The sequence below is a fragment of the Lepisosteus platostomus genome, chromosome 25 (assembly GCF_059453375.1).
Source record: "Lepisosteus platostomus isolate fLepPlt1 chromosome 25, fLepPlt1.hap1, whole genome shotgun sequence".
NCBI lineage: Eukaryota > Metazoa > Chordata > Actinopteri > Semionotiformes > Lepisosteidae > Lepisosteus > Lepisosteus platostomus.
The window spans coordinates 11501222-11519551 of record NC_142635.1 but is presented as its reverse complement, the minus strand read 5'-3'; the positions used below and the strand labels follow the sequence as shown (position 1 = coordinate 11519551).

Sequence of the window (18330 nt, the reverse complement as noted above, 5' to 3'; positions counted from 1 at the left end):
TCTTACTTTATTACAGTAGTGTTTCTGAGAGAAGTTGACTTTAACCATTGTGGAAAATTGAACCTTTCACAGAGACTGCAATGTTTGTGAGAGCAGATAATTTATGAAACATAAAAGCACCATAAACGCTTGAAAGTGTATACATAAAATTCAATATTTGAAACAAATATAAGTCATTATTACCTACTGTACATACTAAGTCAATCGTACTTATGCAATCATACATATCTACAATATATACAGTGCATGTACTTATACAATCGTAATAGGGTTTGAAGTAGAACTGGTAGAAGAATGGTGATTGTGGATATCTATAATCCCTCAGTTATTAATAACTGAATGCACAAGAAGAGTTAAATGGCCCTGTTCTGCAACCTTTCTTTTTTTATTTTTACTCTATTGCCAAAGGCTTAGTCTGAAATGTCAGTAGGCTTTGGGTCATTTCAGCATCTATAGACATAAAGGTAAGGAGGCAGCAGAAGAGTTTCAAAACCTTTCAGCAGAAAACACGCTCCAGTCCTAAAATAGGAATAATGGATATACTTAATCCATTAAAGAGAATTAATAATTCTTTTCCGGGTCATTTTTGTAGTACAGTAGTTTAATGGCTTAGTCCAGAGTGAATTGTAACAATATGTACACTGAGAAGATGTGACCCCCCCCCTTCCCCCATTACTCCCACAAGACACACTATTCTAGTCCATCAGAAGATATCTTCCAGCTATGCTGATACTCATTCATTGGAGCAATCGGGTAAAAGGACCTTGCTCACGTATTTTGAAGCAATTTACACATCGGGGACATAAAACCACAAGCTTCTGGTTAGAAGTTCAGCATCCTTTGCAGTGCCATAGGAAACTTCCATTGCAGGCAGACAAAACAGCTTTATACATTGGAATAAAATGTAGTAAGGAAAGTATTTCTAAAAAATAGCTGAGAAAGCTTTGCAGATCTAAGGAGAAAGCTCTTTACCCTTCTTTCAAATTGAAATAAACGGAGTTTGTCTATTTACCCATGCACTATGGATGTAAAAGGTTTCATTACACCTTTTCGAAGACCAACAATCAAATTCAAAGACAGGTGATAAAATCTGGATCCGCCAGCCTTAATTAAAATCAATTATTAGTGCTCTCTTCTTTCCAGCATGTTCCTGTGCTCCAGCTGAGATGTGGTCATGTGTGTGCTGGTGTGAAAATGCCTGCAGTTTTCCAATAAAGGTAAAATGGCCCCTCACCGTTTACTAGCTGGTTAAGGTGAACCTATTTTGGATTCCAATGGTGACAAAGGACTGTTTGAGTGCAAGTTCTCACTGTCGTGAACGTTAGAGATTTGTAAAACACAAATTGCATAATGAAAAGTATTGATGAGAGAAGCTGCAGAGAAGAACACCTTGTGACAGTGTCTATCCTAGAAAATCAATAGTGTTCAATATTTAAAGCAAACAGGAAAATGACGAATAGGAAAACATGTCTGACTTTCTCCATTCTGCTTTTAATTGGACTTTTTCCAAACTATTATCAGGGAAATGTTTGAAGACTTAGCTTCAGTACAAAAAAACCCCACAAATGATTGAATAAAGCTTTCTAACCACATCTAAAGCAAACACTTCAGAAACAGAATCCCATAGTAATGTCATGCATCCTACTTCCCAATGAACACATGACATATCATCTTGTATACGATGTTCTGTATGCAGTAATCAACCTTGATTATTTATGTAAAAAAAAACATTAGAAAACATGATAAATGCAGTACTTTTGGAACAAATTGCTCTGTTCATGCCCAAAGCATCAGAGATGCAGTATATGTTAGCCTAGAGCATAGCTTCCAAGCACTGCTTTTATTCATTTAAATTTGCTGACTCAGCCTAACGGAAGGTGAATCTCGTGTTAAACTTACAGGCAGTCCACGAAGAAAATTAAAATACCCATAGTGTAAAGGAACAAGTGAAGATTTATTCCACGCTCAAAAGAGAAGAAAAGAAACACAAAGTTTTTGTTTTTATTTTCTTCTCTTTTCAGCATGGAATAAACCATCACTTGTCCCTTTGCAGCCTACGCATGCTGACAAAGCTACTGTACATACTTGGGTTGAGAGCTAATTTCTTTCCTCAGTCTTTTCTCTTTCCTGAGTACAGTGACCCGCTCAACCTTTGACACGACACAGATGAAATATCCACAGAAAGAATCCTTGAAATTCAATTTCTAACCACTGGTCTACAAGGGTTTTGCCATAATGTGAGCTACTTCCTGTACTTCCATCTCCTTCTTCCTGTGAATGACTCACCTCTAAGTAGACCACCCATGGCATGACAAGTGTTGCCACTAAGAGATCTGCCACGGCAAGGCTCACAATCAGGTAGTTGGTGGTGGTTTGCAGCGCCTTCTCTCGGGAGACAGCCATGCACACCAGCACATTGCCGAAGACGATGACAAAGATAAGCAGGGTCAGCAACATGGCGTAGTAGTTGTACTGGTGCCTCTGCACGCGCTCAGTTCCATTGGTGACATCTGTCTCGTTTCCGTAATATGTTTCATTATCTGCAAAGGATTCCATGAGTACTGAATGGCTGGGGCCGGCAATGAGCCCTGCAAAGAAACAAAGCCAAGAGCATTTTTATAGAGCCAAAATCCCACCAATCATTTCTGAAAAGTTTGATGTTATCTAAACCGTTTGCTTTATTATTGAGCATAAGCCTTTTTGTGTGTTGCCTGCCTAATTATTTATCTGGTCCCTCAACTTTCCTTATCTGTATTTGAACAGAAAGACTGCAAATTCCCCGTGACAAGAAAGAAATGCCACAGAGAACCATGTTACTTTTTCATTGACTATTTTACCATTTAGACAAAGTGTCCCCAAGGTTGAAAAACCAGCACCCCAACGAGAGACCCAACTACTGTACATGACAGCGAGACAAATGAATCACAGCACATAAACAGATTCCCCAGTTGTTAAATCAGAGTGAATGTATCAGGCAGGAGCATCAGCCAAAAAGATAGAAAACAACAACAAAATAAAAATGATTGAGGATTTGTTTCTCACCCTTTCAAATATTCCAGCTCTATTTCTATAGCCAGAAGAGGCGACAGGGATCATATACATTTTTATCCTCCACAACCTGCACTTGTCAGTGCCATCCATCATGGTCCTATTGCAGTTGCCTCACATCTTAATGGAAATGGAGGAGTGATGTGGTCCTCTTAAGTAAAACTGGTACCCAGCAAGTGTCAAGGGTGGCACAGTGTGGAGTATTGAAGATTGCCAGGCCAAAGCCAGTCCCACAGGCTGGTAGCACCTGGGCAAGTGTCATTTTCCAATTGGTATTAACTGCTCACTTTCATCCAACAGTATAATCGAGGTCTAAACTGGAGATGTTCTGACAGGCTTCAAGAAACTCTCAGCAAGCATGTACTGTATTTTAGTTAAATCACTATGATTGCCCCTATGAATTACAACAATTTATTTTGACAACTATTCCTATTGCAACTACTGTAGAATCATTCTATGGGTTATTGTCAAAAATGAGAATAATGATGATCATGAGAGATCACTAAACACCACTTTTTCCTTTACCTTATAGCACAGCCAAAGGCTCATTGTAAGGTTCATTTTATGAAAATACATTACCACTGTGTTGCAGACGTGATATTTTACAGACCTGAAGTCTACCTGAGTGTTTAATTTTATTTTGTTTTCATTGTGAATGGAAGCTGTTCCAAGTGGAGTTTCCCAGGTGTTTGACTTGAGTGTTTAGTTTCATGATTGACAACAACAAGGAAAAAATCAACTAATATCTATCAAGTATTCAAAGTGATAAACATATGAAAGACTTTGGAACAAATTTTGGTCCATGACAACTATTGTACAGTGTGTGCAATTTGGCACTCACATAAAATTTCCTCCTCAACCAGTATATTTTTCAGCATACGATAAACACGGAATATGGGTTTGTGTTAATTTTCAGTAATTTTACTTTTAATTTCAGTACTTTGCATTGCCATTTTGTCTCCTAAGAGTAGGTTTTGCCGCAATGATTAGAATTTTCTAGTGGTTTTTAAATGAGAAGTGTGCAGAGTTTAGGCTAAAGCTGTTTTGGTTGAGAGCAAGACAGACGTAGGGAAAACATTGATTTACTTACACGAGAGGGAGATAATTGTTGTTCTATTGATTTTTGCAAAGGGATCTTGGGTTCAATATTTCTGTTTAAAACCATTACCATGTCAAGTGAGAAAAAATACTGCAGCAAAATCTTTTGATTCTAATGCTTAGGTGCACCTACAGCCCACCAAATTCCTTCTGCCTTTTGTCTGCCTCTATATTTTAAACTTAAAGCATACAAATGCACAATGTAGGCGGTTCTAAGTCACTAAATATTCACAGCATGTGAAGAAATCCAAAGTGTAAAAATAAAATCACAAATTGATATCTTTTTTAACAGCCTTTTTGTAACAATTACGAATCAATATCCAGAGATGGAAAACATATCAGAAGCTTACATCTGCAGCAATACACTGATATCAAAATGTAGGCATTCAGAAATCCCTAGGAATGTACTTTAGCTAATGCATGTATACAAATAGTTACAGTATAACTGATGCTTGATAAAATCCCTAGCCCAGTAATGACTTAGCTTTTAAATGTTAACATGCAAGTTGTACTCATTCCTTTAATGCACCAAAGAGTTGTCAAAGACCTTTCCTAAAACTATCAATAGCACAATTATAAAATAAACCCCCAAAACCAGCTGTGCAATCAAGAAAAAAGAACCTTATATCTGCTGCTCTGTATGGATAGATTGCTATCTGAAAAGACAGTTAGAATTGGTTTCTTCTTTTTTGCTAAAACCTATGAAGTAGGCTTCCTCTGAGACTATAGACAAATTGGTGATAATAATAAATCTAATAAAGAAAGTCTAAAAACCCTTTGCTTGGATACAGTTTTAGTCATCCGTCATCTAAATACCAGCCAGTACAATAGTTTGCTACATTAAACATTGTAATTGATTCCCCTGCAGAACACTAATGTATCTGAAATTATCCATTAATTACCGGTGTTGTTCTATAAATCTTGGTATGAACGAGCTATTCCTCTTTCAGTCTATGGGCCACTTTTAGATTGACTTTTTATCTAATTGAATACAGTTCAAAACCATCATTTGAAAGTTTCTTTTTTCGATGTTCAGAATCCTATAACTTGATTTTTTTAAATGACTGATATTATGGTTATTTTTTTCATTTTGATTAAATCCATTACATTTTGATGAACATGAGATTAAACCCGGTAAGTGCACATATGAGCCATACAGTGGGGGCAGCAGCAAGACAGTGGTTAGTAAATTAGAAGAGTATCCCCCCAGCTTTCCTTTCCTCATACACATCCTAGTTTTCTCTCCGTGCAGGGCAAAGAAGTTTCATTTACTGTTCTGTTTCAAGAAAAAGGAAGAAATATCTTATATCATGATCTCTGCAGACTCTTGACTGCAAAGTGCAAGAAAAAGATATGAAAGCTGAAGGCAGGTAACTTTTTTTTTCCATTCCTGTAACCTTCATAACTATTTCTCATGTCGGGCTTTGGAGATAGTGAGTTCCAAAGAAAACATGCCTCCATTCATCTCAAGACTATAGCATTAGCTTGGTGCTTCATAAAATAACCCAGATCCTCTATAGAACATGATATTCTTGTAGGTTAACATTACAAATAAGGAACAAATAGGCAACATTCATTTTGAAAGCGAAGTTGTGTTGTTGGACCAGCAGATGAAGCTCTACTTTCTGGATTAGAATTGCAAAAAAAACAAACAACTCTCACTGTGGAGGCTGGGAAACACTGTAGGAGATGCCATTCTACAGATGTATTTACTCAGCATCTGGAACGTGTCTAGGCAGCATCCAAACAACATCATACAGTATGTGGTATGTCTGCATCTATTAAGTATTTTACCCCAAAAGGAATAATTTTGCCACTTTAAAGCCTGCAGCACCGGCCTTTACAATGGCTTACATGGCTGTATTAACCATGCAAAAAATGTTTTACTTACAGTACTAGAAAATCCAGAATTTTCCTTTAACTGCTTTACTGAGGGGGGATATTTTAAAAAATAGCAATAGAATACGTAGAAAAGGAGACCCCTTAAGCTCACCACTTACCAAACAGAGGTAACTACGATAGGTAATGTACAGATATCAGACTGCCTGACTGGTTAAAGGTTTCCCCCCACACACACTGTAGGTCAAGGCTCTGCTACTATGGCGATGATGAACGAGGGCTGAGAGGCAAAGAACCCTGGGATAGGTGAATAATATACCATAGTTATAAATCAGGGGAGGTTAAAGGTTTGTCTTTTCTCTTGAACATTTGTTTATAACTCCCCTTATTGATTTCATGCCACAAAGTACTGTTTTATCAATTCTCCCAGTAGTATCTATCAAATAGTCCCTTAAAATGCACTAATTAAAATCAAATAACTCCTCTATATAACAAATAGACACATACAAATGCTTTTTGTTATACTAATTTCTGTTCAGACCTGTCTACCTAGTTTGGAATTAACATTTTTTTTAAGCCACGTTTGATCGATACAGATTTTACAGACCTATTTTACGCTTTTGGGTCTCAAAATTATTGAATGAACAATTTGTCATCATGGTCAATGATTTCACCTGCCATAACATGCCTGTAATTTCTGGCTTCCATTCCCTTACAGTTTAATTTAATAATCTGGTTCACTGCCTGGTAAGAGTAATTCTAATTGAAAACTCAAGAATACGACTGATATCAGGGTGGCATATCAATCGTAGTACTTGAGCAATGAGGGACAACAAACTATAGTTTCACTTGTTTTTGTACTTTCAAGGTTAATGTCTGCTCTTTACGGTGTGTAAAGTCCGTTACTGTATGTGAACAACATAAGCTGTTTGTTTTCTCATTCCGTTGGCGCCACTGCTATGCAAGTAACATATTTTTGAAGTATGAAGTTTTCCTTCAAAATATAAACACATACTGTAGATGGATGCTCACACCCGAAGAAGGCTCCCCAGTCGAAATGTTGAGTTTCCTCTTTTCCGCATGGAATAAACCTTTACATGTTCCTTTGTAGCCTACGCATGCTGACGCAGCTCCCCACCTGCACTAGATGGATTTCTGCCTTGGTGCTTTCTTGCTAGGCTTCCTGGAACTAAAATTCAGAATCACAGATAAGAGCTGGAGAGCAGAAATCATGCACTCACCTGACAGCTGTCTCTCAGAATTGAGCGAAATAAATGACCAATTTTGACAAGGAGAAACAAGCAGAGGGATGCTTTGAGGGTTATTGTCTGCCTGTTCAAATTCTACCGTCCTCATTAGCTGCTGACCCCCCCCACATGCAGCCCACATGTAGTTATCCATGAGAGACCCCTGAAATGAGTGACTAGTCAGGGAAAGAGACAAGCCAGATGGACAACCTGGCACACAGCCACAGCAGACTCCCTGCACACAGCCAGATGCAGCGAGAACCTGGCACGGGTTTGACAGAGTCCCTACGGTTATTTAAAAACATTTCATGGGAAAAAAAAGATAAACAACAAAAGGGTTGAAAGCAAAGGCCAATAATTTTTTCAGTTCGTCCATTCCCTGGAGTTGAGACTTCCAGTTATAGTCTTTGGAACACCACTCAATACAAAATTATTAAAATTAATTGAAATGACAAAATTCTATAATTCTAAATGCATAATCTAAGCAGCTGACTATAATGTGAAGGACAGCTGTGAATATACTGTATGTTGAGGCTGAAGAGTTCTCCGTTTATGCTTATTTGTACATTGAAGTTACACTATCTTATAATTAAAACTGTACACAAGCCCTGCTCAAACATCCATTTCCAAGGACGAAACACTGGCATTCTCTGAATATGTTCAGGTATAAGCTTCTGTTACAGCTATTGTAAGTGACAACTAAAGTGTCTTTAAGATGGTTATGGTTAAGACCTGACTAGGGTAAACATATGAACAATTATGACTGTAGAACTATGGTGTTAACTTATAGTAGTTGTGCTGGGAGTGAGACACGCTGATCAAAAAAATAATCTGGTTTACTTTGGTTAATTGAGTTCTAGATAAAAGATTAAGTGTCAATCAACAGTCCAGGTATGCATAAAGCAGGCAGGATGCAGAGAAAGAAGGAAGAGCCAGATAAAAGATTATCTATAAAGACCAGAACTGAGTTAAGTATTTGATCCTTGTTATGAGAATTTGCCATTGTGTTGTCTTTTGGAAACTCTGATTTCCTTATAAAGAATCCCTCAGTTAAAAATGGCCTCTCCTGGTTTGTGAATGCATTTTAGAAGGGGGAGGGGATACAATAGGTTTTCCATTCACTTTGTAGCAACTAGATCTCTATATAGAGATTTAACTCTAAGTGGCGTTTTGTGTGGTTTAGAGGGCAAATTTATCTCTCCTGTTGGCCGGTAGAGGTCTTATAGAGAATTTGCAAACTGGGTTTTTTTCTGGGTGGTCAGAATGTAGGCCTCTAGGACTCATTGTTTGTAAATAGTATAACTTGAATGTTGTATTTTTATGTTCTGTGTTGTTAAGTGTGTGTCTTCTCATTTTTAATCAATAATTGTTTAACCCAGTTTGCTTGAATAATAGGTATTTTCACCAAAGCTCTTCCAGAGAAGTCAGTTGCCTCTGATTATATTGTACCAACCACTTGGATATATTCTTACCAAAGTCTTTTGGGGGTTGTGATGATCTAATTTACTTAATTGTCCCACTCTGCCTGTGTCTTATATGATCTATTTCTAATTTCAAAATGGACAAATTCAATTTAATATCTAAGTAGCCAGTTCTGCTTCTTTCCTTTTGTATGGGTTAATCAATTGTTAATCAAAAGCTTGTCTAAGATTTTAATTTAAAATGGTTTAATGTAAGTCAAGCAGGTGATGCTTGAATTGTACAATACAGTATCTAAAATGTTTACATTTTCTGTCTCAACCTTACATAACTATGCATACTCTATACTACATATTTAATATAACAATATTAATAAATTTGTTTAGATTAAAGAAGGCTCCAGGGAAAATGCTTCACCACAGACTTTTCATCTAAATTCAAAGACCCAGATCACAGCACTTAGTGCATTTTTATAGAAAGGACAAATTCCCATGCCTTGAGATGGCATATTTGTGTTGTAAAACTTTTGTTAGTTTTTCTGTACTAGTACATAACATGATAAATGGCTGTTTGATGCATATTAAAAAGAAATCATTTATAAACCTAATTTGTCAACTCTTCAGAAAAAAATCAATTGCATTGATCAGCTGTTCACCCTGTCTGATCATTAACATCACAGCTTCAAGACAATTTGTCTCAAATCCTGCCTGAAAGGGTTGCAAATGGAGTCACATGGTTGCCCTTGTCAGAACAGAATTCCATTGTTGCACATTTCCTTAGGATATCTATCCCTTATCACAAGAGAAATCAGGTTTCTCGCAAACTACTTGAAAACCACCTGAGCCCTTCAGAACAACAGTAAGATTGCAAACATGAGGATTTCTGAAAGGAGTGAGTTGTAGGACCCCTGTGCGAAGCCGTGAGGAAGGTAGTACAAGCAAAAGTAAATCCAATATTCCAAATCCAAGTCGTTAGGCAAGAGCAAAGTCAAAAGTAAGAGAACCAGGTCGGGAAGTCAAAAGAGTCCGGTCGAAAATAGTAGCACGCACAAGAGAAAGCTGTGGAAGACTTCTCAATAGTGAGCGTAGGTAAGCCAGAGAAGAGTGTTCAAATATCGAAGAGAGAGAGAAGTGGTTGGATAATTAGTTCCTGGATGAGCATGTGTGGAATTTAGTACTTGTGGGAATGCCAGGGCGCTTACTGGAGAAGGTACGAGTCGTGACAGTAACTTTGCCATTGGCTGCCACCTTGAATGGCTGCTGTTAGTGTAATCAAGGCTGCTTGATAAGATTGTGTCATCTCTATTTTATTCATTGTAGGGTTAACTAAACAGGATGAGTTATAGAACTTGAATGAGTTTTCTCGCCTGTTACCACAGTGATGTAAGTTATAATAGAGATGTCACTGCCCATTCAGCCTTTGCCTATGAAATACAGCAGGGAAGTTCAGCTTTTTAGGAAGCATTATTTTCATAAACTGCTCAACTACAGTACGTAAAGCATTTGTCAAATTAGGCTGAAACGTGGCATCCGTTTTTGTTTTCTCAACAACCACTTCCAGGATGAATATGTGATCTAAAATGACTGGGTAACAGATGCTTTATAAAAAGCTGGAATGATCCTATGTTCTGGTTACTTTGCATTGCTCAGTGCTAAGATCTCCACAAGCTGACAGCACTGATCCACAGCTGGACACTGTGATGTTAAGGCTATAATCGTAATTATAATTATTGTACAGTACAAAAAAAAACACAACCTGGTCAAGTGTGAAATCATTTCCCAGTGGATGTGGTAAGATGGCAGAGTGGAAGGGAAACCATACAGCTGGGAAAAAAAAATCAAATTCCTAATCAAATCTTCAATCGCGGCAGAAATTGCTCGGAGAGAAAATGGTTTGAAAAGGGATGTTCAATCTGTGATCCTGCCTCAGAGTGCTGCTTATTAAAAGTGCCTGGAATTACCTGACACTTCCAATAAAAATCCACACCAACCTCTTTTTCAAAAACGCTGCATGGTTTTGAAAATGTGTATTCTTTGGATCTTGCATTTGTCCCATTTTTTTCACAAGATGTACTTTACTCTCTCGAACTATTATTTATATTGTGTGTTACACAAATATTTAGAAATACCTAAAGCATGAGAATAAGCTGTATTTTACAGTAATATTTTAATGTGCATGTTTTTATTTAATTGCATGACTTTCCCCTTTAGATCCTAGGGACTATACAGGCTTAATACTTTGCATGCTGTACTGGTTTTAAATTCTGAATCACCTGTAAAGGTTGCTTCTTGTTTCATAATTCTGTAATATATTTATGGTTCGGTATTTTAAGTGCAAAACAATTATAAGTCTTTTCATCAGCTGATTTTTAATAACCTCTAATGGAGTAATTACAAACATAACTGTGACAGGCACATGGAGTGGTGTAGCTAGCAGGAATGGCAATTTCTTTTTAATCAAATAAATTCCAAATGAATTGCAAGTCTTTTGCCATTGAAAAAATAACATATGTCAACCATATGTTTCCTTAAACATTATTTTGATAGAGACACAGATCATCACATTAGCAGTGAAATACCACAATTATCTAAAAGCTAAAGATAAAAAATGTTTCCTAACATACAGGTATGAGTAACAAGGGAAAACAAAAAGGAAATTAAGTTACTATTTGTTTTTCTCTTTAAAGTTTGAAATTTTCTCTTTGTCTCCACTGTTTAGATATTTTCTGTCACTGTTTAGATATTTTTTGTCAACTGATTTAATTAATTCTTAGAAATAGTAATCAACATCAAAACAAATTCATCAATGGACCCTCTAAACAAACATTTGGTGCTTTTCTAAGCGTTCTTTAACAGGTGCAAGGGTTACACTCACATATTACTGCATGTGCTCAGAATGTATATACACCCCTACAACTTACTTAGAACCTGCATCTGTTATTTTTCTTAATTCTCCAGTGGGGATCTCAGGAGACTTGCACATGAATAAATCTTATTTCATTGGATAAATTGAAGTGTCAAGTTTTATTGATGAACCCTTGCCAGGTCGTAGGAAAGGTTAGATTTCAAGGTTACAAATGAGAGGAGGTGATTAGGACCATCTAGCTCATATGGTTGCTGGCTGCTAATTGATCAGAGGATCTCATCCAGCTCTTACTTAAAATAAAAGACAGAATATCCGATTCAAGAACACATTCTTTCCAGTTTGTTCCAGATATCACATTATTTCCCTGCTGCTAACTGTTTTGTATGCCACCCATCCGTAGTTTTCATTTGTCTCCTCTGATTCATGTTTTGCTGTTGAGTATAAAGATGACCATTTGTCAGTCGGTTCACTTTATTGTCATTCTGCACCTATACAGATGTACAACACAAGAGAGGCTACGTTTATCAGTACCTCTGAGGATTCTGAATGCTTGAATCAGGTCCCTTTGTAGTCTTTTTGTTTCAAGACTGAAAAAGTTTCAGTTCTTTCAGCCTGTCAGTGAAGGACATTCCTTAAAGACCAGGAATGTATTACTTTGCCCTTCTGGACTAATTCTAGAATATTATTTTTGTAACTCATTGATCAAAATTGTTCACACTATTCAAAATGAGGGTTCCAAGTGCCCTGCACATTTTTAACACAAAACCCCTTAATTTAAATTCTGTTGTCCCACATAATTTCCCAGACACCATAATGTTTGTCTCTTCGTATGTTTATTCCTCATAAAACACATGTTCTCCCTCATTAGGAACATCACCAGACTTTACCAATAAAGCATTTAAAAAGTGTGGATAAATCACCTATCATTTTTTGTTATAATACCCTGTCTTTCTTGTACCAGAAGTTGCCAGTAGTGCACGGCTCTTTTTTTCTTGGCTAAAAGGATGTCATTTCACTTGAGTCCTGTACACATACTGTATCTCCTTCATGCAATTCAAGTTTCCTGGAGCTCTTTCTGCTTAGTGGAGTGGCTTACTGTTGCTTACCGTACTATAGTATGTGTTAGTTGCATCACAGGTTTACAATGAACCCCCTAAAAACAACAAATGAAAGGTTGACTCCGGGGATTTTTTTCCTACCAGAGCTCCCACAATCTCCACATACTCCCCTTCAGGCCTGTGTCACTGTTTTTCGTCTGCAGAGGCCCAGTGCTGTCTGATCCTATTCTGTGCTGAATCATACATTTGACTGAAGAGCATCCTTAGACTGAGATTTTGATCAGTTTTGCCTTCATGATAAGCCACACTGCCAGCTGCCTGCTAAATTAAGACTAATTGTGCTAGTAATACTATTGTATTAGCCACAAAGATGATCCTTTGGAAACAGAAGAAACAGAAAGGAGCAGTTTACAATGAGTTCTCAAAGGAAATGCAGACAATAAAACAGCTCTTATAAATGACAGAGTTTTTTTCTGTGAAAGTGTGACTGAAATTCTGGCTGATTTCAGCCCCAAAGGGTGAAATTAATTAAGGATCACCTTACAGTACATTGCAATTTTTACTTCACAGATAGCTTTTTACATATTCTCTAAATGACTGAAATAAAAAGCTAAACTGGATTTGCCTATCTAATTTTCTGAAAATCTGAATTATGAGGGCTCTAGATTTGGAACTATTTTCGACTTAGTAAAATGTAATCTAAATTGAATTTTAACATGTGCAGCCTAATGAAAATCAGAAGAACCAGATTCTGCTTGACAACTTTCTCTTTCGTGGAAGTGGGAGAAGCTGAAGAAACTTCTTGAACATGGTACAACTTCCCAGCCACTACAGTGTGAATTTGCTGGACCAGGGTCATTTAGAGAGCACCGGGCTTAGAAATCAAAAGCCAGACATGCTTTCAGACATTAAATAGAGCTGAAAATCTTGGTTTCCCAAGTAGGTGTAAAGATGTAGGTGAAATGGCTTGCAGACACAAGTGGTTGAGATCTGTTAAAGCACAAAATGTTTTTTTTTTATAATTAATTCATGTTACTCTTTATCCCTTCATAAATACAGAATTCTTTGGTCTGATACACACATACACTTTGTGGAGCAGACACTCTATCCATGAACTGAAGACAGAGACAAGCCTGGGGATCAAACAACAAGGTCAGACTGAAGGGTAAAGAATAATAAAGATCTGGAAGTTCGCAGCGCTCCTGGATCAGTGACAGTTGAATAAGGCTGTGAGGTCAAATCCATTGCTAGAGAGCATCCAGTGATCTTCATCCTACTTTAGAGTGCCTTCGGATCACTCTAATGCAAAGAGGCAAGGATACAAACGTGAAACATGAAAGGCTATTGCTGGACAGCATTTTTGTTTTGTATTCTTTTTGAAGCAAACAGAAATAAATTGGGGCCTTTTATTGGGGTTCAGTTGAAACCAATTACAGCTAGTCCATTAATTTCCACATGATCCCGCCATTAGTGCTGAAGCCTATAAAATTATCAGGTCACACATTTAATAGTATTTACCATAAAAATAAACACATGCTACAGTCTGTAGCCAGGACAGACGGGTTACAACCTTGAACTCAGAAGCTGAGGAAGGGAGGGCCTGTCAATATTAGGAATAAAGACCGCAAAAGAAAACTAGGTTCTGTAAGTAAAGGTGATGAACTGGTAGGAGGTAATATTCCCTCTAAACTATAATTTCCCTGTTCAGTGTGTAGGGACACTGTCGTTAGGCTTGCTTACTTTGGATGATATGAAAAAATAAGATTCTGACTAGGATTCCTAGTAAAGCATGCTGGGATCCTTTATGATGAAAAGCCCTATACATACAGTATGTAAAGAATTAATGTGCCTTGTAAAAGTATTCAGGCCCCACCTATGCTGTCGCATTTTGTGAAATCACAAAATGATGTATGCGTTTTTTTAAGCTTCATATTTTATTCAAAACCTGAATGCTCAAGATTCAGGCTTTTAAGGCTACAGTAGGTTACAGAAAATGACAGCAAAAACCACAGAGCAAATATAAAATGTGTTTATGCTATAAGTACTGTACTGAACTCAATATTGTGTGGAAGCACCTTAGCCAACTATTATGGCTGCAATTAGGGCTAGAGTCTTTTTCAGTAAGACCCTACCACCTTTGCACACTGATACAATACCCATTATTCTGGCAGGCATTCTTAACCTCTCAAAAGCTGCTTGTGATAACTTACGGACAACAGTTCTCACGTCTTTTCAAAGTTTCTCCATAGGCTCAAAGTCAGGACCTTGGCTGGGCCACTGAAGAGTTTTCACATTCTTCTTCCTCAGCTGTTGGTTTAGCTTTGTGCTTTGGATCATTGTCCTCTTGAAGGTGAATTTGTGTCTCAACAAGACTCAAAAGTCTTTTCAAGGAGGGACTCTTTCACATGACCAATGGCTTTTCATGAAGACGTTTCAAAGTCTGTTTTAAAGAGAAAAAAGTCATGGTGCCAAAGTAAACAGGCCAAGTCTTTATTAGAGAGAAAAAATTACTTATAAACTCAGGAGGGAGCCTAAAGATAAAGGTTTTTTTTTATTTTGGTGCAGATTGGCTCTAAGATATTCTGTGGCTGAGGGTGACCCGGTGGTTCTGCTGAGCACTTCTGAGTTTGCATTGGGGATGGTTGCTTAGCTATCTTCAGAAACTGTAGCCATGGGGAAACAAAGCACATAGCTAAGTATTCCTAGTAGTGGAAAATGTTGGTGAGTCTGATATATAATACCTCATATATAAAAATACACAGCAATTCAGGGCTAACATGAGCAGGTGTAATTGCTCCATTGAGGACTAATGCCAGAAAGAATTGGAAAGGACATTGAAAACACCCACCATACATGCCTACTCATCTTGAATGGGAATTGTATCCTTACATATTTAAAAGGCCTCTGAAAGTGACAGCCTGAATTCATACTTAACACTTTCTTTCCCCAGGAGGCCATTTTATTTATGTAGATTTCGCTGAAAATGCCACACAGTAAATCCATTTTGTATGCTCTCAATATTGTTTCACAGAGACAATATGAGGAGCTCCCAGCTGGATTGGGGAATACTGTTTTCAAGATCTGCTAATCGTCTAAAAAGCACCTCAGGCGACTTGCGCCATTCGTTTCTGTAAATGCAGCAGTGCTTCATTGCTAGCACAGCAGATTTTTTTTCTCCAAAAATTCAAAGCTGTATGAATATTTTGTTTCAATTGCTAATCATATTTACGTTTTTGTGTTAAAAACATAGAGGTGCAGCCTGGCTGGAGCAGAATACCTTTGGTTAAAGCATTGCAGAATTCTTTAAGGGATTTAATCTTTTAGGATTTAACTCCGTTGTACTGCTAACACTTTAATTCCAGCAATCTGGGATCATGCCTTTCAGATTGAATATCATTTTGTATATTGAATCATGTATTTGGTATAGAAAAGGATTATTGACATTTTTATATTGACAAAAAAGAAAAAAATATGATTGTGACAATACACATGTACTTTTCCTGTTTCATTGATTAGACAAAAGCCATTTTGTTTGTCGGTTTAGCTTGGAAAAATAACATTTTGGAAATTGTGTTAATTTGAATTAGAAGGCGGTTGCTTCTTGCAGTGTACTGTATATTCACAAAGAAGATTGCACCGTGTCAAAATGCTTTGCTGGCAAAGCTAATTTCATAAGCAAGAAGCCGACTGAAAACAGGAGACAGGAAGATGACTATCTTTTCACATTAAACCTGATATAGCACACCTGGCAGGATGCCATTTATGGTCACATCAAAGTAATAAATGACGACCTTTAATGATATTACAAAACTTTTAAAGGTCACGATATTCTCACACCTGGAAAGATTTCAAGACATTTAATGTAGTGAAAAGATTGGCTAATACCACTGCAAGCTAAATAACAGAATAAGAGTAAAAAAGGGCAAAATCCAGTAGTGTAGTCACACATTTAGAGCATTCTTCATATTTTAAAAAACACTGTAATTTCCTTCACCTAGAATAAAGCACACCAATGAAGGAAGCCTTCTGAATAACTAATAAAACATTTCAATCTTCTGATAATTGTTATACTTTTTGATAATATGGTTGCTTGATAAAGACCTTGAAGTGCTACTCTCTGTGGACAGCACCCTATTCTTAATAGCCTCTTTGGTGAAAAGGGATCTACAAAGAGCATGCTGTACAGTATATTCCTTTGCAAATAAACACAACAAAGCGCTTTGCCTAAATAAGCAACTTAATGACAAATCTTTGCTGATACAGATACTTGGCTTTTCTATTCAATCAAGCTTATATAAAGGAAAGATCCCTATGGGTTCTGAGTTTCAGTCATGCAAAATTACAGCACTGGCTTCAAGACTTGATTTTTTTTTCTGTCACAGAAAACAAATTTGATCTTTAGGGGTCTCCTTCCCGATGAGGAAGGGAGGCTCAGTTTCCACACCCATACAGGGGAAAGCACCCTAGTACACTTGCACATAGATGTAAGATGTGCTGTGCAGAAAACCCAGATATGACAGGACAGGAGGAAACAGCTGGCAAGTACAGTACACAGCAGAAGCCACCCCACTTTTCATTATAGAACAAAAAGCAAAACAGTTTATTTCAAGATCATTCTTTGCTGGAAGCATGCTGGTGATCTGGGCAATTGATCAATTGCAAAATCAAAAAGGTTCCGTAATTAACAGAGAAACAGAGGTTTCAGGATCATCCGTTACAAGACAAGCCCACAAAGCCTGCAGTTTTTGTTTCTTCTTGTCTTGTTAGATTAGTCTGAGTTAGGTCAAGATTATGGTGTGTTGTTCTTACGCTTGGCACTAGCTCATTAAAAAGTGAGTTTCTCTCTGGTTTTCACTCTTTTTTAGGGCAGGCTACACACTTTGAGCATTTACTCTGTTCCACCCATTTCTTCTGTAATGCCAGTGCCCTGCCTGTCACCCTCACTAACATGGAATTCATATGCTGTATGTGTGCAGAATATCTAGATGACAAATCCACGTGAAATAGATCAAGGCAATAGAATAGGTAAATATCACTGTTGTAAGGGCGTCCTTATTTCAACTTCTTGTGCTGCCCTTTCCAGACTGCCAGCTGCCAGGATCAATGGGATTCAAAGTGGGATAATGTATCAACAGGATACAGTGACGCAGTGACCACATGCTGCTTCTCAAAACTGGTCTACTACTAGGGTCTAGTTCTTTTTTTTTACCTATTATGTCACTTAAGTGCACTAATGCATCTTTAGAGCTGAGCAAGTGCCTTCTAGTCCACACTAGTGAAGGGACAACCTGTGTGTTACAGTATTTTTCTACAATATGATGTCTCCAATGTCTCCAATGTAATTCATTATTATTCAATATGTGTCGCACTAATACTCATTGTTATTGCTCTAATGAACATTGTTAATACAAAAATAACCAGGGGCTATAGTAGTAGTGGTAATATTAATTGGAATTATTAATTCTCGAAGATTGCAGTAGTAGTATTGGTGGTAGGTAGTATTGTAGACAATGTCATTGGTAAGTGAGATCATACTATTAGTGGCACAAATTCTGCTAAATATCTCTGTACACCTTACCGAGTTACTAGTCTGAATATGATTAACTCCATAGTACTTTGAGTTACTGCAACAATCTATAAAGGCTTAACATCAAATTTCCATATAATTAATTCCCAGTTAGTGTATATTTCTAATAGTATATTAGAATAAAAGACTCTCAAAGATTGTGAAGACACCACACTAGGAATTCTTTGTC

The 18330-nt window shown here is 37.2% G+C and overlaps 1 protein-coding gene across 1 annotated transcript in view; it reads right to left on the bottom strand.

The window, feature by feature from the left end:
* drd2a (dopamine receptor D2a) overlaps positions 1 to 18330 on the bottom strand; it is a 54519-nt gene that overhangs the window by 22067 nt on the left and 14122 nt on the right. Inside the window, exon 3 of the mRNA XM_088619354.1 lies at positions 2287 to 2588. Within this exon, the coding sequence (XP_088475480.1) occupies positions 2287 to 2556 (270 nt within the window). The 5' untranslated portion in view covers positions 2557 to 2588. The remainder of the gene's footprint in view (positions 1 to 2286; positions 2589 to 18330) is intronic.